Genomic DNA, 22,500 nt, shown 5'->3' on the forward strand with positions numbered 1-22,500 from the left:
AATATCCAGTCCACTTACATACACAAAGCCTTTACCATTTTTGACTTTCTCAGATCAAAAGTTAATGATAAATACAATATTACTGCTAAAGCACATCAATAGCAGCCTTTACTCAGTTCCAATGAGCCTTTAATCAGTTCCAAATACTGCATTTCTTACACAGAGAGAGAGAGAGAGAGAGAGAGAGAGAGAGCGAGCACGAGAGAGCGAGCGCGAGAGAGCGAGCGCGAGAGAGCGAGAGAGAGAGAGAGCACGAGAGAGCGCTAGAATGAGTGCGAGAGCGAGAGAGACTCACATTTCAGTATCGTTCTGCCAGTTCCTTATCTTCATAGTTTTGTTTTCCAAACCCAGGAAAGTGAAGCCATGTCTGAGCAAGAAAACACAAGGTTTGTGCAGTGGACGAATCAACAGTATTACAGTATACATTTGCAGTACAGCTAATGTCAAATCCACAGTCTGACTGGTCTTACTTCATGGCTCCTTTGACCAGAGCAACCTCATCCGGGGAGGAGGCAATGAAGCCTCTCTCTTCATCTGGCTGGGAGAGTCCAGCCGCCAGTCCATCCACCTGAACCCCATCAATCTCATCAATCTCATCTGGCCCTGCCTCCTTCACTTGCACCGTGTGACACAAGCAGAGAGCCCGAAGGAAAAGCTCCTCTTTTTCCTGATAACCAAAATAGAGAGAGATAAACAAAGAGAAAAAGAGGGAGGAAGGCAGAGGTAGAGAGAGCAATAGAGACGCAGAGAGAAAGAGAGGCAGAGGTAGAGAGATAGAAGCAAAGTCAAAAGATAGAGGGAGAGAGAGAGTGAGGGGAAGGTAGGGAGGGAGAGAGAGAGGGAGAGAGGGAAAGAGACAGCAAGAGCGAGAGCGAGAGAGAGAGAGAGGGAGAGAGGGAAAGAGACAGCAAGAGCGAGAGCGAGAGAGAGAGAGAGAGAGAGCGAGAGCGAGAGCGAGAGAGAGAGCGCGAGAGAGAGAGCGAGAGAGAGAGCGAGAGAGAGAGAGAGAGAGAGAGAGAGAGAGAGAGAGAGAGAGAGCGAGAGAGAGAGAGAGAGAGAGAGAGCGCGCATGATCAATCAAATATGAACATCTAGAAATGCTCCCATTAGAGTCTGTGGGTTGTGGTGCATGTTATAGTAATTGAGCCACAAAAGAAAATAACATATTCCTTAGAGACTTCCAGCATCAATCAGGTCCTTGACACTCTCAAATATTTGGCTTCTGGCCCTCCACCCTGTTTACTAAACAGTAACAACTACTGATCCTTACAAAGGGAGAATTCCCAAATGTCTCTGTCCCCTCTAAATGTCTTAAGGTCTCAATGGTATGGAAAACTAGGTGCCTTGGACACTAGAATAAAAACTGAATAAAGTGCACCGCTTGCAACGAGTAGTGCCTAAAGGAATGCAGTAATTTAATGCAGTACTACCATAAGGAAAGCGTTAAACGTGAAATGGGTAAAAGATATAGAACCACTCACCAGGCCAGCCTTCTGCTGCAGCTTGCTGACAGGCCCATCAGTGACACAGAACCCATCCAGCTCACTCATGGAGTCTGTGTTCTTGTACTGGAAGCCATCTATACAGCACTCGATGAACTCCATGTTGTTCTGTGTCAGTGTGCCGGTCTTGTCTGTGAAGACATACTCCACCTGTAGTGAGCACAAAAAGACAAAGGGCTGCAACTTATTTCTATAAGCAATTCATCTATTCAGTATTATTTGATCAATCGAGATGTTGCCTTCTACAGTTTTCTCTTACGTTTCCTTGTCACTGCTCCAGCATTTGCACTTATGCTGATTAATTGCACTTACCAAAAAAATAAACAAAAATATATAAATCAATTCATTAAAAAAAAAAAAGACAGTGCAGACATAAATATCTAGGAGATGTGCAAAAATGAATATTGGCCTTTTTAAAGCAAAAATGGTTTATGGAAACCATGTTTACATCAATCAATCTAGAGAAATTGAGCCAGTGTATATTAAATCAGCAGGTTGGATGAGGAAGAGGCAAAGGCGAGGCTACTCCTCCACATGAGCTAATACTAAAAAGCTAAAAAGCAATTTGGTATAAGTCTATATGCTGAGGAGGATTTGCCATTGTGTATGAGGTCTTTTATCAAACCCGAAGGATAGCAAGGAAAGGACCGCATTAAAATTTATCTTTACACGCAATGTTTTTTTAATTGCAATGGCAAAGGCAAAAAAACTAACAAAATGTAGCAGGTTAAGGACTGGTTGGCGGAAGAGGTGCAACATTACAAATATTAATATGACCCATCTTCAAAATATTGTATAAACAGCAAAGCAAGCATTAACACATTGAGAGAGAAAAACACAATACATTTCTCTTTGTTTTACATACATTCTGGTTTGGACATTGTTCTCTAGTGCACGTTTCTGTTATGTTCAAGTATATTGGTAGAAATCTATGCGAATGTCTGTGCACAACACCCCTACATGTTCACAGATATGCAGATGTTGCGACTAGTAATTGCAACTCAAAAACGACAAGCATGTCCACCACAATCCAAGACTGCACACTCCACACATGCACAGACAGTTTAACAGACTCTCTGACAATAAGGACAGACAATTAATCCTTGACAAAATTACTCGCCTGGCATAAATCAGTTTAACAAAGCATCACCCAATTTGAAGTCATCATCTGCCTAACCATTCGTGACTGATCTATGACCTGACAATATGTAGGTGCCTGACTACACTTCTACACATCTGTGCCTGCTCAAACCACCAAGTGGTTTGGAACAAAAACTCCCCACTGCTGCCCACATTAGCTCTGCCAAAGTGACTCAACTGTGCTGGAAAATGATGGCTTTCCATTTAAAAGCTACATCAGACACCTGACAGATTATTCATTTTTCTTGAAGTAAACAGCTTGTATCAATGATACCAACCAACATGGCAAATAATGGTACTTTCTACATTGAAAACACATTAATCTTCTAATTTAGCTTAACAGATCAGCAAAATGTGCAGAATGAACACTCTTGGTCTCCTCCCTCGCTTCAGGTAATAAGTAAACTAAAATAAGTAAAGTATTAGACACTGTTAATTTCCTTACCTAAGCTTTTCTTTAAAAGTGGTCACATACTACACATCACCACAGACCTTTAAAAAGTGGTAGTAATGCATAAAGGCAGAGGTGTTGGAAAGGGACCCCTGTGCCCTTATCTGAACTTCTCACCTGACCAAGCTCCTCATTGAGGTCAGATGTGTTGACCAGAGCCCCCTCCTGGATCTCCGGGTCAAAGAAGTCTTTATCCCAAGTGATAAAGAAAGAACCCAGAAACTTCTGCATTTCCACGGTGACATACATGGACACAGGAATGATGAAATTGAACAGCACCATGAAGGAGAGGAAGTCTGTAAACATCTTCAGATACTACAGAAGTAAAAAAAAAAAAATAAGAAACAGTCATCTCCCTGGAACTCATTGCTTAATCATTCATAATGAAACCTGCATACTACGAACCTAGTTCCAAAGACGCTGGGACAGTATGTAACATACAAATAAAAACAGAAAGCAGTAATTTGTAAATTCACTTTGACCTATATTTAAACTAAAGCATCTGAAAGACATTAATATTTGTTTTCTCTTAACTTCATTGTTTTGTTTGTAAAATATACTCATTCTAATGCCTGCAACATGTTTAAGACTAGCAATTTAAAACTACAAACATTTAAAATGTTTAATAACTAAAAGCATTTAATCAAAGAAGTGATGCAGTCATGGTTGGATTATAAAAGGAGCATCGAAAAAAGGCCTGGTCCTTTATGAGCAAGGATGGTTGAGGCTTGCCCCTTTGACAAAAAAAATGCCATCAGCAGAACAGTTAAGAATATAGATCCTCAACAAGCGTCTGCAAGGATTTTTCATATTTCATCCTTTATGGTGTGCATCACTATCAAAAGATTAAGGGAGTCGGGAAAAATATCTGCAAAGCCAAAAACCATAACTGAATGCTTTCAAACCCCTCAGACATCACTGTATTAAAAACTGGCATGCTTCTGTGATGGTCATCACTATATGGGCTCAGAAATACTTTGACAAAATGATGTCAATCATCGTTTCTCACTGCATCCACAAATGTAAATTAAGACTGTACTATGTGCAGCAGAAGCCATATTTCAACAAGGTCGAGAAACGCTGCTGACTTCTCTGGGGTCAAACTCCTGTGAAATGGACTGACAGACAAAGGAAACATGGACTGTATTGAAAGCATGTAGTGCATTACAAAAAGCAATTTATCACAATGAGGGCCTTATAAGATGCAGCTAAAGACATGTATAACTGAAGAATGGGGGGAAAAAAATCCACTTTCAAAGTGCTGCAGGCACCATATTTGGAATGAGCATATATTGACAAAACAAAACAAAAACAAAACCAAAAAAAAAAAAAAAAAAAAAAATACAGTTCATAATGTAAAACATCAAATATTGGGTTATTGTACTGTTTTCAACTGAATACCTGTCAATAAGAATTTACATATAACTGCTTCCTGTTTTTAGTGGCATTTTATGTACTGCGCCATTTTTTAAACTGCATTTTTAAGATAATTTGCATTTAAGATAATTTGTTTTCAGCCAACACTTAAAACAGGAGAGTGAAATAATAATGATCATTAGGTCTTCTAAGGAAAGTTTTTTTATGGTTTTAAACACTCATTTACATCACAAAAAATTTGCTCTCACCACATAAGTGTCCTTCTCCTTCTGAGTTTTCTGGTTGTACCAAGGTTCATCTTGCCCAAACTGGCTCTGCCAAACATACTTCAGGGTGGTGCACACCACTGCTTTGCTTATCAGGATGCATAAATATACCAGCAGGAAGGCATTGATAGATCTGTGAAAACAAACACCACCGTAAAGGGCGTCTGAGACATTGCTCACTGTTTAGTCGTGAAAGACTGTCTGTCACTTCCACTTACTTCTCCACGGCTGAGCGTTTTTGAGACTTCCCCTGGTAGTTGAGAGCCATCTTTGTCTCCATGCCTGTGTATACTGCTACACCTGGGAACAAGGACAACAAAAGGAGAGTGAAACCGGCGACCAGTAGTCATCCACATTCAATGATTCTATCACTTAAAAAGTAGATTGGATGTACCATAAATCTTCTTGGTGTTTTTTAAGGTTGCCCCTTTCAGAAGCAGGTTCTCTGGGCCCAAAGATCTAAATAAAAAAATAGAAGCTGTAATTTAATTATTGCACACCAATCGACTATGTCCAATATTATAATGGACAGCCATGCCGCAGACATCTGGATAGAGACGACTGGGTTTTTTTGGCCTGGACTTCTCTTGTAAAGGACAGGGTGTGGGGAGTTTCTTACAATACCATTACAAACTGTACCAGTGACAAATGGCAGGAACAGCATTTTCAGAAGCAGAGCCTGAAACAGGGCCAAGCTGGCTCTGCTTTAATGCTTTAATGTTTGGAGTTATGGGTCGATGGAATAATGATCAGAAGTTAATGCAGAGGGAAAAATAGTGAGAGCTTAAGGGACTCCCAGGCAGCATTACATGAGGCTGGCTCTGGAGAGCAGACCAAAGACAGACTCACCTTACTGCTGGATCCTGCCCCGTCTTGTAAATATACATCCGGCCCACAAACCTACACAAAACACATAGTCAGTTAGTTGAGCAAGTAGATGAACACACAAATGCACAGCAAAGGCAATCAGTACACTTGATTTGGTCATTTGCTCGATAACATTGAAATGAGATGTTTAAACAGCAAGCTGTTTAACATAAGCAGCAATCCAATCTAGATTGATGAATTTATGTGTATCAATTAGGCCCCACTCTACTACATTCTGACGATACCTGGACACCATTATAATGGCTCGGTGATAATATATGTATTCCAAAGCAGTGCCACATGCAAATGAGTCTTGTAGGAAATGCACCAATTACAGAGAAGATACTCATTGGTGATGACCCAACAGTCTGGCGTACTGGCAACTGCACTTTTGAAGTTTTTGGAAAGGGAACTCAGATGACATCTGGTGCTTTAGCTGCTGAGGAATTCAAAAGAGCCTTGGTGTGAGGTCTGAGCAGCTGCAGTGAGCGTGATGTGACAATGGGGGGCGCAAACAAGCTAAGCCATGTGTCACAGAGCAGTGAGCAATAGAAACACGTTGCTTCCCTTAATGTGCCTGTACCTGCCCATGGTCTGCATCAGCTCACTGTGGCTGTTAGGATGATGGGCTATAAACACAGGGTTCTGTTGTAGCTGTAACCAAGCTGTGAAGCTTCATTTAGAACACTTTTGATTTCGACTGTAAACCAAATACCTAAACCAGCACCCACTACACTGGTAATCTCTACTGAGAGAAGCTGAGGTTCAATTGAGGTTAACAACTCAAAACACTGAACACTCAGCTCTGGGCCTGGAGCAACACATGTATGTACGTGCAGCAAAACACAGGCTGAGTACATACTTGTAGAGGTCAGGCTGGGGCTGTTCACACTCGATGGTGGCAGAGAGAGACTGCAGGTCCTTTTCTGTATCTGGTACTGTGTAGTGTGTCTGAGAGAAAACCGAGAGAAGTGGAAAAAGAAAGAGTGTTTCAGGCCAAAATATCACAAGCACATAAAACCACACACAGTTAGGTCAATGAAAGGCTGATGTGCTGAGAGGACAACGACAAGCAGCAGGGTGGTGACTGGATCTGGGTCGACTATTTTAAGAATCGGGGCAATTAAGAGAGACACCCATATCTGAGCCTTCACCTTTCTCTTAAACTGTAAAGTACAGTGCAGCTGTTCATGCAAGCTCAGAAATGCCATGTACAACATCAAAAGTTGTCAAACACTTTGATGAGCTCACTTTATGGTTAGACTCCCCGTCCAGACTGGCTGTGGTGACGAAGCAAGTGTCATCATCTCGACTGGACTGCAGCAGAATAAGGTCACAGGGAAAGGTCTCATCCTCCATCACTTCTACTATATCACCCACCTGCAAAGAAAACGCAACTGTTAGCCATCCACCAGCGCATCTGACATATCAGTACGCATCAATACACCTCAGTGACCATGAAAGACAAAATATAACCGGCACATCTCAAAATAGTAATGCTGCGTGCACACAGTCTCTCTTTCTCTCTCCATCACATACACACACACAGTCCTGCTCCCATGGGAGCTGCAGAACAGAGAGGCACTTGGAGTGGAGTGGGAGGAGAGCTTTAACCAGGCCTGAAATTTTGGTTTAAACCTGAATATAGCTTGACTGTTACAGATATATAAATACTATTTCAAAAACGTACAGAAAAAAAGCAGTAAAGTAAAATGTATGGGAAGACTATTAAATTGAAAACAGTACAAAAAACATTTTTAATGTTTAACCTTATGAACATTTCTTGGCGATATCCTGCTGAAATAAGCATGGATATCACTGAAAAAGACAACATCTAAAAGAAAGTGTGTCGCTCCAAAAAGTGTCTTTTCAACATAAATGGTGCTTTCACACATGCACACCACATGACAAATGCTGACTTTTGAACTTTGTACTGGTCACAATTTGGATATCCTTGTCCTTGTTTGGCCAAGAGAACACAACATCCATTATTTCCAAAAACAATCTGAAAGATTGACTCGTAAGACCACAATACACGTTTCCTCTGTGCATTACCACCTCAGATGAGCTTGAGCCTAGAGAAGTTGGCATTGTTGACATTTGTTGTCCGTGCATTTGTAGATGCGGTGGCAAATGGCGTTTATTGACAATAGTTTGCCAAAGTATTCCCAAGTTCACATGGTGATAGCTAGCAACAAAAAAATGTTGGTTTTTAACATTAAGTGACCCTTATTAGTCCCACAACAGGTAAATTTCACCTCCGCATTTAACCCATACATTAAATGAAACATACACACTAGTGAGCACACCAGGGGCAGTGAGCACACTTTCCCGGAGTGGTGGGCTACCCTATCTGCAGCACCCGGGGAGCAGTTGGGGGTTAGGTCACAGGGCCGGATCCCTAACCTCCAGCCCATGACTGCCCCATGCAGTGCTTAATGCAATGCAGTGCCTTTGAGTGACCAATGGTCAAAGGCATTCAGTCGTTTCTGAATTGTTCAGCTTTCTGTTCAAAGAGCTTTCTCTAGATACCCTCAATCGTCTGATTAACTGATACACTGGGGAGAATGAATTAAAATTAAAACTGGGGAGAATTAGAATACTAAAATCCTTGCAAATGCTCATGGCAGACCTCAACCCATCCTTGCTCTTAAAAGGTGTAAGCTTTACCTGAATATTCTTACACTCAAGCATGACAATCACCTGTGAAAAAATGCCTGAACAGCTGGGTCTCAAATGGGAAATACCTTGATTTTTTCACTCTCTTTGCGTCCATCCTCCAGCACTATCACTGGGTACTTATTCACCTCGTTATCCGCTTTATGCCGCAGCCAGTCCTCATAACCCTGCAGAGAGCGTGACAGGAAGAGAGATGGTTATGTTTGTGCTTGTGCATAGTATTAGATGAGTGCCGCATGCACTATTTGGACTGCTTAGTTAAATCAGAACAGAGAGTGTAAACACAAAGCATGTATTAATGATACAGAAAACAGAGAAGCAGGTATAGCTTGTAACATGGACCCTGCCACATACATGGAGCTATAGCTACAGAAAAGGGGGCCAGCAGCACTGAGAGTGGGCCCGGGTTAATATTGTCTCTCCTTGTGTCCCACTTCAAAGTCCTGCAGAGGCCAGAGCCCCTCTCACTATGTGGCCCACATATTTCTGGAAGGAAGTCCACCCTGTATTGTGCTTCTCTCCCCGAGTGCTCTCAGCACTCCAGCGAAAAAAAGTCAATCCTAAAACAATACATCTAAAGCTGTGACAGGGCCAGTGTGTTCAGACAAAGCTCTGTACCATTTGCTTTCTGTATGAAAGAATCGCATGCTGTTCAGCTGCAGCCACTGACAGTTTCAGAATGGGATTCACCAGTGACTACACAGAGGCAGTTAAGTAGCGACAGAAACCAATAAGACCTGCAGTATATCAGTAAGAACAAGAAGACAACACTGGACTTTCAGAGCTCATTCTAATGCTCATTCACAATCTTTAAAATTGAGAGACAGTTGCTGAGCTGTGATAGGAAGTAAGTCTTTATTCGGAAACATGCATTAAAACACAAGCCTAGAAAGCACTGAAACACCAGGAAAACTAAATCTAGGCTTTCTTTTTCAGCAGGTTAATGTTGCACTAAACAGGGAAGTCCTAATTTTGGGTTCCTTACCAATCATAACGCTGGTATGGCTTTCCCTGTCCACACAACTTTAACAAATCTATGATCCTCCATGGTCTCTTTCTGTTCAGAGAAACTTACTGAGAGAAACCTTAGGACAAGCAAACCTAGCAAGCATAACTTACCTACCAAGCCAGCTCTTCTCTCTGTCAGTCATGAAGTTCTTTGTTCATCTCTCTGTCCATTCATTTTTCTGTTCCTCTATCTGACCAGTCATTTGTTTGTCCATTCATTTGTTTATTCACTCATGCTGTTTAGTTCAGTTTTATGTTGGGAGTTTTGGACACAGGGCTATCAATCATAGGTGGGTAATTATCTCAAAAGCACATTATGTCTATAAATATTCGATAAGCACCATGCAGATAGACAATATTCACATTATTTTGTAGATCAATTGGAGCTCTACAGCTGGTAGAGAAAAAAGGCCACTGTCCTACCTGAAGCTTTTCACATTTTACCCTAATCCAATCTATTTATACTTTTCTGATTGCTGATATTTATCTTTTTTTGCCTTTTTAACAAAAAAATGTATTGCTTTCATGGATGGATCTCTTTTTTTCTTTAAAGATTTCATCTTTACTGTAAGGACTTGAAAGAAAAAAGCAAAATTTAAAATTATAAAAAAGAAAAAAAAGGATGTCAATATGTTGCGGAAGTGAGATAAAACTGCTAAATTTTATTTTTATTAAAGGCCTATTTTTTAAATAAAAATATATGAACACTGGCCCTTCAAAGAAGTGGACATCCCTGTGATAGAGGATAGTGAAAGAGTGAGTAGCAGATGGGTGGAACACAGAAAATGTTGGAATAGAGCACAAAATATATGTCATGCTCACAAACCTGTTTGATGGCCGTCACTGTGATGACAAAAAACAAGGGTAAGCCACTGGTCACAGGGCTTGTCGGGGTGTCCACAATAACCTGCAAAAAAGACACACGCTAATTCATAGCTGGCTGTGTAACTGAGTCCACCTACATTTTACAATGATCAGGAAGGAACTTCAGAAAGGAAAACTTTCCTTTCTTTTGCTTTTTCTTTGCACTCCCCCACATGCTGTTCATTACTCAACTTCACCATAGCTGACTGCTGCCTAGGCCCTCAGCATCTCAAAAAGGCATGCTGTGTACTACAATTACAGCTTAAATGAGTATTCACAGGCACTTTCCATAACCTCACTGTAAGGTCAGCTTCTGGCTGCGTAAGATACACGAGGTACACTGAGTATGTGCGTGAAAGTGTAAAGAGGCTGGGTGTGATCAACACCTCCTTGAAACAGTTTGTCAGCCTGTTCACACACCACAAAACAGCTATAGACAAAACACGCAACATACTTTATAAACATACACTCTATTTCTGGCCAGACCAGAACAGACTAGAGATTTTGATTAGACTGCATAATTTTATAATCTGATATTTACTTAACATCATGTTAATGAACAGATATTTGGTTAACTGTGAGGAAAAAAAAATGTTCGCAAGTCAGACATGCTTCATTTATTTAATTTGCAGTAAAGAATAATTTATTCATTTGCAGCATCAGAAAAAAAGCTTTTCAGTATTTTTTCAAATTTAAAACAAAACTGATTTTGATGCAATGACTTGATTTCTCAAATAAAAAAGGCCTATTTATGTGATTGCGACAGTTGGGACCATTTTATTTATAACTTATATATTTATATATATTATTTTTTTTACTTGTGTACCCTTTCCTTATTCAAGGGATATATATATATATATATATATATATATATATATATATATATATATATATATATATATATATATATATATATATATATATATATATATATATGTTATGTTCAGATAAATCTGAAAAAAGAATACCTTGCAATTAACAGCTGAGGCGATGGGAAATAAAATTAACAAAAGTTGTTCTCATTTTTGCACAATAACACATCAGAATTGGGTAGTACTGAAATGCATAATCAGGTGACTTGTAGTATTTCTCCATCACTTTCTGTGACGCAACGTCACAAATACTCAAAAAATTACTTTAGGATTTGAGCAGAGGCGTCTGGAATGCTTAACTGAATATTTTAACTGTACACTCCTTGTTCGTGCCAGAGCTAGAACAGTAGGGAAGAAGAACAGAAGACAGTGGGAGTTCGGGGGCAAAAGCTCATTTTGCACCGCCTTATTCCAGCTCACAGAGCAAATGATCCCCAGCAACCTGCCCCAGCCTCCACCACCCAACCAACAACCAAAACAACAACCCTCTCACTTGTGCAAGCGCGCACACACACACACACACACACACACACACACACAAATGAAAAAAGCCCTTGAATTTGCATTCCCCAGTTTCAGGGCATGTAATCCCAAACAACCCCCTGTGCCACTCTCACTGCACTCTAATGCTCTGTAGTCTTGGCTGTTCTCAAGCAGTCAGAAGACTACTTTTCTGATTTGCTCAACACCTGTGCAACGAGCTGTTGATTCAAACGCACAAATGCAGTGCAGCTAGCAGGGGGCTCTCGAGGAACAAGCTCCAGCATGCAAAGACACGTACACACACGTACACACACACACACACACACACACACACTCTAAAAGCAGCTTTCACATTCAGAGGTTTGTGCTGATATCATAAACACATCAGCCAAAGAAAGAGAAGGGCCTTTTCCAGTGCTTTCATGCACCTAGGCTCTGAGGCAGTCACCCAGCTCGTGGAGCTCTAAGAACCCCCATATGACAGGTGTCTGCTGACAGCTGCACAGTGGCACCACTGTCAAAAAACATTCTTACTGAGACAGAGAGAAAAGAGAAAAAGCAGAGGGCTTTTCCTATGAGTCAGCAATGCTGCTCTGCTTACAGGGTCAGGTGAAACTGTGTACTTTACACTTTTCAGAAAGATGACCAAAAGACAAAAGGAAAAAAAAGAAGAAAATTGAAAATAGGCAGAAAAAGAAAAACACAGAGAGCTGGGAAGCCTCCTAATGTGGCCTATGTGCTTTATTAAACGTATCTACCAGACGCACACCCCAGCACTACCTCCCCTTCAGCCATTGGTCGGACTGTGTTCAGCAAAAAGTGCTCTAAATTGCCCCCCGGCCGTGCAGGTGATGAATCCTGCAGAACAGCAGTGCAGCAGAATGTCGTTTTTCGATCTAATGAATTGATAAAGGCCCATCTGGAGGTAGCCAGCTGCGGCGCCCTGTACGATTAAAGATATTAAGAGAGCGGTTGTGGAAAAGTGCTGAGGACAGAAAGTCTCCTCCACTTAACTACTGTCTCTCTCTTTCATAAACACGCATAAACACATGCACACTCACACAGACTGCATTCACACCAGCACAGACATACAAAAGAATAAATTACATAAAGCTGAGTGGATTCTTACTGTGCACATTTTATTTAAATTAATTTTTTGTTATTTCCTAACTCCGTCCTAAAACATGTTACACTGTGAGCCTGAGATAAGTGAAGTTATGTCTTTCTTCATTAAACAGAACTGTAAGTGTGCAGTTTAGGCAATACTTAAACATACTACTTCATTACTTAATTTTTGTGTATTGCACTTTGAGTAAACACAGCACAACACATGTAAACAGGTGCTAAGCATCTGCTAAATAGAGCTATGCAGTGGTCCAATCACCTGCAATAAGGCTGCCACAAAACGTCTCTCATCTTATAACTGCCTTCTCCACTGGATTACTAAACAGTCTAAGAACTGTTTGCTGAAGTCGCCTGGAATCTAACAGCATTTTGTGACACCACAAGAGCTCTGAAAATGAAAGTGAACAGATCTCTGCAAGTCCTTAAGGATCAGTATCACCTTTACTTTTTGATAAATTTAAAAGTATACCTACACCAATTTTACAATCTTTTTATGATCTTCTTTGGATGATTTCATCCATCAGGACCCAAAACACACTTAAAATAAAATGTGACTAGACAGATTTATATTGTTACTTTGAAGGTAATGCACCGTAATAGTCATTATTGAGAAAGGCATATGAAACATACTGTATAAAAGTCAGTGAAAACCCTTCATTTGATTTCCAGTCAAAACAGTCATTAAATACAAGGTGCAAATTACCATTTCAAAACATATTTCTCAGGAGACTGGATATAAGATGATGCACTTTCATAAGAAAGTGGAAAGCAAAGGTAAAAACTGTTCATAGCAGTTAAAAAATTTTAAATATATATTGATTAGATAAACAGTCTAAAGCATTCATCTTTCAGAGACAGAATACCAGGACATTTTTCTGAAGCTAAAAATAAACATTAAACTGACTGAAAATTATATACATGAAAGTGGTCTGTAATTTTTATACATTACTGTATACGATAATGTCACCTGAACCAGCCTGAATCTCGGCCCCAAGTCTTTCCTAAAGCAAAGCCTTTGCTTTATTGGACACAATGCATATACATTATGATGAACAAACACAGCAGAAATCAGAATCGCAAATCAAGCTCATTTTTCTAAGATTTTGAAGCATTTTGAAGCATTTGAAGCATTTAAGCACTGAGTTTTAAGAAAAGAGAGCACTGTTAGATTTGATTACAACATTGAGCACAAAGCTGATGTGCAATCGCACTTGTGAAAAGAACACACGGCTTGTTCCTAGTGAGTCAAGAAAACGTCCTGTGCTGTACAATCTGTAGCGTTAATGTTCTGCATCTTTTCTCTCGAAAGGCTTTGGGTCTCTCTAGGGATGGGTGCACAGTGATGTCCTAGGTCGAAAGTACAGTGAATTTCAGTGGACTGAGAAGCAGCTAATGGGCTCAGTTCAAAGCCTTATTCTTTCCTTTAGAATTCTCAGTTCTAAAAAACTACTCTAGCCACTTTTCTATAAATCAGTGGCATAGTCATATATTTGTTCTAAAAAAAAAAAAAAAAAGAATTCAAAATGGCACAAACTGAGCCCAGCACTAAACCAGGCCTAGTTAAAGCAAAAGTCCATTTTTTGTCATGTAGTGCATGTGACACGGAACATCATAAATAACAGGAGATAAAGTGAGTAATTAAACAGTAACAGACAATACAGAAGGTAGGCGAGCAAAAAAAAAAAACTAACTAGTCCACTACTGCAGGCTATTGTATCCTATTAATTAAATGATCTATGTCGCTGCTGTAAGATGTTACTTATATTTATTTTTTCATGTGGTTGGTGGGATTATATGTACCGTGAATTTAATATGATAACAACTGATTATAGATAAAATATTACACAATTATATCTGTAATATCAGACATACTGACATTAGAGATGGAATAACTGTATTGTTGGGTATGGGCATTATGCTGATATCAGCAGAAAATGCTGGACTGGACATCAGAGGGGCAAAAAAAAAAAAAAAAAAAAGAACGACTCATTCCATACATCCTGAAAGAGCACACAATCTCATTTGTCATATTTAGGGCAAGGGTAATGAAAATATGTAGTCAAAAGATACTGAACATCTCGGTATTGATGAGTGTTATGTAAATGAATAAATAAATACATAAACATTTATATTTTGCCTAGCTCCAAGTTCTGGCACTATTTCATAAAAGCAACTTAACATTAGATGAGAACATGTCCTTGTGTTAAATATGTAAATGTGCTGTAAAAACTAGTTAGCTTGTTAAACTAGTAGCTGCCAAGTCAGGTAATATGTCAAATGTAATGAAACATTTGATCAAATGGAATGTTTTTTTGCTGAGAAAGCTGCTTAAAGAGCACCCCTACTCTGTAACGATCGAGAAACAGAAAAAATCCAACACAGGTCCAACTGCAACTCCAGCGGTCTATGCTTGCAACTTACCATTACCTATAATGTCCCAACAACTTAAACCTAATAAACAACAAAGGCTTACTTTCCTTTGTCTAACAGGTGCTCGCAGCAACATACAACCTCCCTGACTCCTTTTACGACATTGACAGACTAATGTTCTCCTTTTCTCTCTACAATTACAGATGCTTCCACTGCTTCCAGTCTCTCTTGGTCACACACACACACACACGCACACACACACACACACACACCGAACATTCTAGTAAGATCTGTGTCAGAGTGTGCATGGTAAAGACAGAGATCCCCCAGTCTCCCTCCTCTTCCTCCTCTGCTCCTCTCCTCCCTCACTCACTCCCATCCCTCTATTCCCATCAGGACCCAGCAAAGGCATGCAGAGCTATTTTTAGCCAAGTAGAGCTTTTTTATCAGCCAGTGTCTATTTGTGGCTCTACAGAACTACAGAGGGCTTCCTAGCTGCTGACGTCAGCAGAGCTGCGCTGCAGGGGCGTATGGAGAGAGGAAGAGAGAGAGGGGAGAGAGGATTGGGGAGACAGGGGAGAGGGAAAATGATGGAACCACTGAGAAGGATGCGCATTTTCAGAGGCAGAAAGAGGGAAAGGGAAACATAAGAGAAAAAGAAGAGAGACAGAGGCAGAATGAGGGAAACAAAGAGAGAGGAAAAAAAAGGAGAGAGAGAGAGAGAGAGAGAGAGAGAGAGAGAGAGAGAAGGAGTGGGTTGTGTGAGTGACACAGATGTGGTTCGGGTTTTGATGATGCGTTTGCAAGGAGAGTCTCTGAAGAATTGAGCAGCTCTATTTTGGGATCTAAAATGCAAGTGTGGTCTCTGAGTGATGGGTGCTTTGTGTAGGTGTGTGTATGTGTATGTGTGTGTGTGTCTCCCTCCCTCATGGCACTTTTATAGCAGCAGGCTGTGTGGGGAGAACTGGGCACTAAGGATAAGGAGCCCCTCCAGAGGGAAGCAGGATTAGTGGAGACATGCCAGCCACATGCCAGCAGTGGGCAAACACCATCCACCCCCTGGACAACACACACACACACACGCACGCACACGCACGCGCACGCACACGCACGCACACGCACGCACACGCACGCGCACGCATGCACGCCCGCACGCCCGCACGCACAAGCACGTACACACACATGCACACGCAATACAGAATAACACATCAAGTCTTGCAGGCAAAACAAAGCATAAACCCACATAAACATAAATAGTTGTGTTCTCACACAGCCTCTGTGAACCTTTGTACACACATACAAAGCAGCACAGCTCAAGAGAATCCCAGCTTTGCATGTACTGGTTAACAATGCATGTCTAATGAACCTGTAATTGAATGTATTTATTTATTTTAATAATTTATTTATTTGAAATAAATAAACTAAAAAGGTAAATGTGTCAATATAAGATAACTAGCTCATTTTCAGCTGTAGTTATAACCCAAGGCTTTACGTCTTTGTTCCATTAGAGGTATCTACTAGTGATACTGGTAACTGACCGTGCAGACCGTGTTATATATTAATAGTTTTAGCAATACAGACTTTGCTAAACTGGTACTGCAGAAAAGTTGCAATATTCAAATGAGTTCTCAAACAAATCAACTTTTTTTTCAATTGTGAGTTGAGTGTCCTGTCTAATCATAATGAGTCTTCAGTGGCTGTTTTGCTTAGTTAATTCAGGGGTAAACATTGCCTAATTCTATGGGTAACCACAACAGAAATATCATTGATCTTTCCATAGAAGATACATAAACAAATGCTTACCTGCACCAGGAAAATAATAAGGAAATAAAAATTGGCGATTCTTCTGAACTGCTCAAACAGGTTCTTTGGCAGAAAGTTCCATACAGTGTACTGTGGAGACAAAAACAGGTGATGCAACAGTTACCGAACAGACAAATTAATAATCTTACTCTGCCAGTAAACAGCTAGGAGCCTTAGGAGTTGCTAGTATGCCTTATGAAAAAGCAGCTTTTCAAAGCTAAGTAGGCAGAGTGTAGGATTGTGAGTGAAAGCCCACAGGCTTGACAAAAAAGCTAGAGGAAGGATTAAAATACATTCAATATTCATCATCTCCTCTTTTAGTCCATTGCTTTGTGAGCCAGTGAAAATGAGTGCAGTAACTTTAGGGTGTTCTGGAGCACCCGTGGCTTGGGAAGGCAACCCTCCAGTCCTTCAGGTATTCCATTGATTTGGATTAGGGACTTATCTCCTTAATTCGGCTAGCTCTGAAAGGAGAGCCGATTACCTTATCCGGTCAGCTGCAGCTCCCCGTTTTCATCTCGCTTTTTAAGTGAGGTCTGATGGCTAATAGTGAGGTTAAGGGAAAAGCCACCCTTTTGCTATACAGGCTCGAAGCTGAATGGCCGGACAATGCCTTGCACTCCTGGCACATTAAACACACTGCATGTAGTGCAAGATAAGCAGGGGAGCTTACAATACTAGAAGACTAAGTACAGTACTACAGGCAGTGCAAAAGAGAAGAAAAATGGGGTGAAAGAGAAAAAACTAGTGCTCAATGATATATCATATACACAACAATACTGATTTGTATAATGATTTGCAGGTTTAGCACCACTAACAGATACACATTCAGATGCTTCAGCTTTATTTGAAAGAACAGCTCAAAACTACATAAAAACTAAATAGAGCAAAAAGTAAATTTCTTTTCTGGAAGTGTATAAAGTCAGGTTAATGTTTACAACACTGTATAAAGTTTATTCAATGTAATAAAAAAAAAAAAAAACACATACACAAAACAGAACAAGACAGTTAAAACAACACACTTCAAACTGAAACTCATAACTACTCCTGTTTCTGTACCTCCTCATTGCATCCTCCGTTCTATTTTGCACTTTGTAGCTGGTTTCTGAATTTCACTGTATCTAACAAAGGCAGCTCACTTTTACATATTTACTAAGTTTACAGCTCTACTCTGCCAGTTAGATGAGCTTATGAGCCGATTCGTCTTTCCTTGTCTTGCATAGTAAATCATTTTAAGGCTGTCAAATTTTTGGTTGATTGGGTAGGGGGTGCAGGGTGGGGTTTATACTGATTTTACATTAGAGGCTTTGTGGGTTCAATGGTATAGGTGGGACTGATTTATTTATTTATTTATTTTTTTTTTTTAGGGATACAGCTATTTTAAAATGTCTGCATATACAGCCACAGAAATTTTAAGTTGTATCTTAGATATTTTCAGGTTGTATCAAATGTGCTGTGCCCAACCAAAATGCCAGACGTGGTGCCCCTACTGAGTGTGGCACTGTCAGATTCTTCACCGGTCTGCACTTGATAGGCACAGACTGCAAAGCTAACAGCTACACAGTGAAAATAGGTGAGAATACGTTTTCTCTGCTCTCTGACACACGTGTGCTGCTTTAAGTTGCATCACACCACCCTTGTTGGTTTCCTGGTGCTACTTGTTCTGCCCTACTGATCTATAACTCACATGGACTGGCAGTGACTGGCAGAGCTCTCTTATTTTATTCAAGCAAACTGCTGCTGCCGGTACAGTGTTTTTAATCAGTGGTGAAAAAGCAACCTTAAGAAACGTCATGAGCATTTAGATTCATCGGTACAGGATTTTGTAAAAAAGGCACAAGAAATGTCAATTTGGACGTGACAGCGTGTTCAGTAATGGACTGATGTTTTGCGCAATAGAGCACAACAAAACAGAGGATAAAAAGAAACCAGTGCAAATAAGCAGTGCTAACACTGCAAAACCAGCAAAACAGGATTGTCCCTTCATGCCTGTGCTTGATGGTGTGCTGCCTGCCCCATACAGCTGGTATAAAAAGCTACACTGAGAGTACTGGATAGTACTGCTCAGTGGTGCAGTTGTCTCTTCTGGCCTAAAATGCTACTTTATTGATTTCATAATTATTTCAGCTAATCAAGTTCATTTTTAATTCATCTCAGGGACAGAGCTGCATGTGGTTTTTGCATTTCCCATGGTATGGCAAAATTCATATCATGAGACAATGTCATAACCCTATTCATTTTCATAAGAGTATATTCATCACTCCTACCTCAAGTATATTTTGAAAATATCAAGATAATGAATTTTATAACGCAGCAACGATGGACTCACAGCACAGGAACACGTGGCTTTAAATGGGAAACTACAGTAAGGGCAAAGCAATGTTAGCAATGTAATCATCTAAACAGAGAAAAAAGAAAGACAAAAGAGGACATTTGATGGTTTTCTATAGAATAAAAGCTGCTTGTTGTCCTTGTATGAACTTCAGCTGTTGTGGCAGTAGCAGAATGCCTGCAGTGGAGAAGAGAAACGCAGGATGGTGCAGAGGAAGAATGCAGAGAGGAAGGAGTGATGGAAGCCAGATGCACGAGTACAGGTAAACATCACAGCGCTGGTAATTAAAGTGTGTTTACACCGTCACACCAGAGCGGGACTGATCATGCGATTCCACAGCAGGATCATGGGGTAGCTCTATAAACACCCCCCTTTTCCTTCTCTCTCTCTTTCTTTCTCCATCTCTTACTCCTTCCCGCTCTCCATCTCTCCTCTGCACCACCCTTCTCTGGCATATCGAGCACGCCTCCACTGTCAGCTGGGGGAGATTTAGGAAGTCCCATCAGGCTGCGGGGACAGACTGAATCACCCTCTCCGCTTGCCCATTAATTGCAGGCGTGTATTTCTCTGGCACCCCGGCCGTGTGCCTGACAGAAAAATAAGCGGCCTCCGTCGAAAGGAGCTGCTGGTGGGAGGGGTGGAGTGAGTGAAGAGGATGGAAAAGAAAGATTTATTCAAACCATCGCAAAAGTGTGTGCGTGGGGGGGGGGGGGTTGCATAAGCAGTAGAGGTGTAAAAATGCACCAAAACATAGTAATATACTGATCTAAATGTAGCAATTCCACTGTATCAATTTTGGAATTCAAGAATAGATTATAATAAATAACCTATATATAACATCAAAATTCTCAGGCTATTTTCAATCATGAAATTCCCCAAACTTCCTAAATAGCACTTCCACACATTTTTGTAATTCTAGATCATCAACAGCAATTCCTATTTGACCAGGTGAGTTTACTTATGTTGAAGATGAACTACTAAACGGGCCCACTAAAAAGTGATGTGTGGCACTAAAAATAGTAGTGCTAATGACTATAACAATGTACTACATCAAAAGCAAACACCAACAAGCAATAAGACATATAAGAAAAGAAAAAAAAATAAACATTTTGTCCATGCTCTCTGAGAGAAAGTGGGATGCATGGCAATGCAAGGAAACAGCGGATGGTTAAAAAAAGAATGTGGTGGGCAATCAACACGGAGGTACACTTGGCCTTTGGTCATTTGGTCATGGCCTTTACGATAGTTTTAACTTCGGCTAGTAATAAGTGGTGAATATAACTTTAGAACCTTACAATATGGAAATTTCAGTAGATCATGATCCAGTAATTTTGTCAGTGCTTTAGCTTTGGGTGATTTAATCACAGATACATACTTATCAGCCCTGCAGTTTAATCAAATTATTGTGTAGAATATGTTTAATATGGTTTCAAGCTACTTACTTCATGTACACACTTATGCCTGACCCCACCTATAAGTACTACATTCCATAATCCATGGAAAGTACAAATTCTTTTAAATATCTCCCCGCATAAATACAGAATTCAGATAATGTGTGTACATCAAGTGTTTTACAATGGCTTCAAACACGGCTTATCCAATCAAATTTCAGAACAAGAATCTGTTTTATAATTTGTAATTTGATCCTCTCCGTGGATCACCACCCCTCTCCATGGATCACCACCTTATCGTGGTGGAGAAGTTTGTGTGCTTGAATGATCCTAGGAGCTATGTTGTCTGGAGCAAAAGCTCCTGGTAGGGTCTCTCATGGCAAACTGGTCCTAGGTGACAGGCCAGACAAAGTGTGATCCATAATAACCCCTATGAAAACAAGAAAGCAGGACTTGTGTACCCTGCCCGGATCAGGGTTACCGGGCCCCACCCTGGAGCCAGGCCTGGGGGAGGGGCTCACCAGCGAGCGTCTGGTGGCCGGGCATTCACTCATGGTGCCCTGCCAGGCCCAGCCCGAAGGAGCTACATGATTCCCCCCTCCCATCGACCCACCACCGATGGGAGGGGCAGTAGTAGGGGTTCGGTGCATTGTGGATTGGGCAGTGTTCGAAGGTGTGGGCCTTGGCGTTCTGATCCTCAGTTGCTGAAACTGGCTTTTGGAACTTGGAACGTTACCTCACTAGTGGGGAAGGAGCCTGAGTTGGTGCGTGAGGTTGAGAGATACCAGCTAGATATAGTCGGGCTCACCTCAACACACAGCTTGGGCTCTGGGTCCAATCTCCTTGAGAGGGGCTGGACTTTTTTCTTTTCTGGAGTTGCCCATGGTGAGAGGCGGCAGGCAGGTGTGGGCTTTCTCATTGCCCCTCGACTCGGCGCCTGTATGTTGGGGTTTTCCCCGGTGGACGAGAGGGTAGCTTCCCTACGCATTCGGGTTGGGGAACAGGTCCTGACTGTTGTCTGTGCTTATGCACCGAACAGCAGTTCAGAGTACCCAGCCTTTCTAGAGTCCTTGGGAGGGGTACACGGCTCTTTGCTACGAGCCATTCAGGCCCTGTACAAACAAAGCAGGAGTTTGGTTCGCATGGCCGGCAGTAAATCAGACTCGTTCCCAGTGAGAGTTGGACTCCGGAAGGGCTGCCCTTTGTCACCGATTTTATTCATAATTTTTATGGATAGAATTTCTAGGCGCAGGGATGGAGGGTGTCCGGTTTGGTGACCTCAAGGTCACATCGCTGCTGTTTGCAGATGATGTGGTCCTATTGGGGACATCAGGCCGTGAACTTCAGCTTTCACTGGATCGGTTTGCAGCCGAGTGTGAAGCGGCCGGGATGAGGATCAATACCTCCAAATCCGAGGCCATTGTTCTCAGGCGGGAAAGGATGGAGAGCCCTCTCTGGGTCGGGGATGAGCTCGTGCCTCAAGTGGAGGAGTTTAAGTATCTCGGGGTCTTGTTCACGAGTGATGGTACAAGGGAGCGGGAGATTGACAGGCGGATTGGTGCTGGGTCAGCAGTGATGCGGGCTCTTTACCGGTCTGTTGTGGTAAAGAAAGAGCTGAGTCATAAGGCAAGGCTCTCGATTTACTGGTCGATCTACGTTCCCACCCTCACCTATGGTCATGAGCTTTGGGTAATGACCAAAAGAACGAGATCGCGAATACAAGCGGCCGAAATGAGTTTCCTCCGCAGGGTGTCTGGACTCTCCCTTAGAGATAGGGTGAAAAGTTCGGTCATCCGCGAGGGACTCGGAGTAGAGCCGCTGCTTCTCCACGTTGAGAGGAGCCAGTTGAGGTGGTTCGGGCATCTTGTTAGGATGCCTCCTGGATGGCTTCCTTGGGAGGTGTCACAGGCAAGTCCACCCGGGAGGAGACCCCGGGGAAGACCCAGGACACGCTGGCGTGACTATATCGC

The 22,500-nt window shown here is 41.4% G+C and overlaps 1 protein-coding gene across 7 annotated transcripts in view; it reads right to left on the reverse strand.

Moving 5' to 3' along the window:
- atp11c (ATPase phospholipid transporting 11C) overlaps positions 1-22,500 on the reverse strand; it is a 65,189-nt gene that overhangs the window by 20,466 nt on the left and 22,223 nt on the right. For all 7 annotated transcript variants that reach the window (XR_005130565.1, XM_017707129.2, XM_017707128.2 and 4 more), the window contains exons 3-15: positions 16,808-16,897; positions 10,117-10,197; positions 8,351-8,449; positions 6,855-6,983; positions 6,466-6,554; positions 5,586-5,636; positions 5,131-5,195; positions 4,955-5,036; positions 4,719-4,869; positions 3,211-3,408; positions 1,482-1,652; positions 471-667; positions 296-367 (exon numbers count right to left, since the gene is read on the reverse strand). Coding sequence is in view for 6 of the 7 variants with exons in the window: in XM_017707129.2 (XP_017562618.1) it covers positions 296-367; positions 471-667; positions 1,482-1,652; positions 3,211-3,408; positions 4,719-4,869; positions 4,955-5,036; positions 5,131-5,195; positions 5,586-5,636; positions 6,466-6,554; positions 6,855-6,983; positions 8,351-8,449; positions 10,117-10,197; positions 16,808-16,897 (1,475 nt within the window). In the remaining variant the exon portion in view is untranslated. The remainder of the gene's footprint in view (positions 1-295; positions 368-470; positions 668-1,481; positions 1,653-3,210; positions 3,409-4,718; positions 4,870-4,954; positions 5,037-5,130; positions 5,196-5,585; positions 5,637-6,465; positions 6,555-6,854; positions 6,984-8,350; positions 8,450-10,116; positions 10,198-16,807; positions 16,898-22,500) is intronic.

Source organism: Pygocentrus nattereri, chromosome 8, assembly GCF_015220715.1.
Source record: "Pygocentrus nattereri isolate fPygNat1 chromosome 8, fPygNat1.pri, whole genome shotgun sequence".
Taxonomy (NCBI): Eukaryota; Metazoa; Chordata; class Actinopteri; order Characiformes; family Serrasalmidae; genus Pygocentrus; species Pygocentrus nattereri.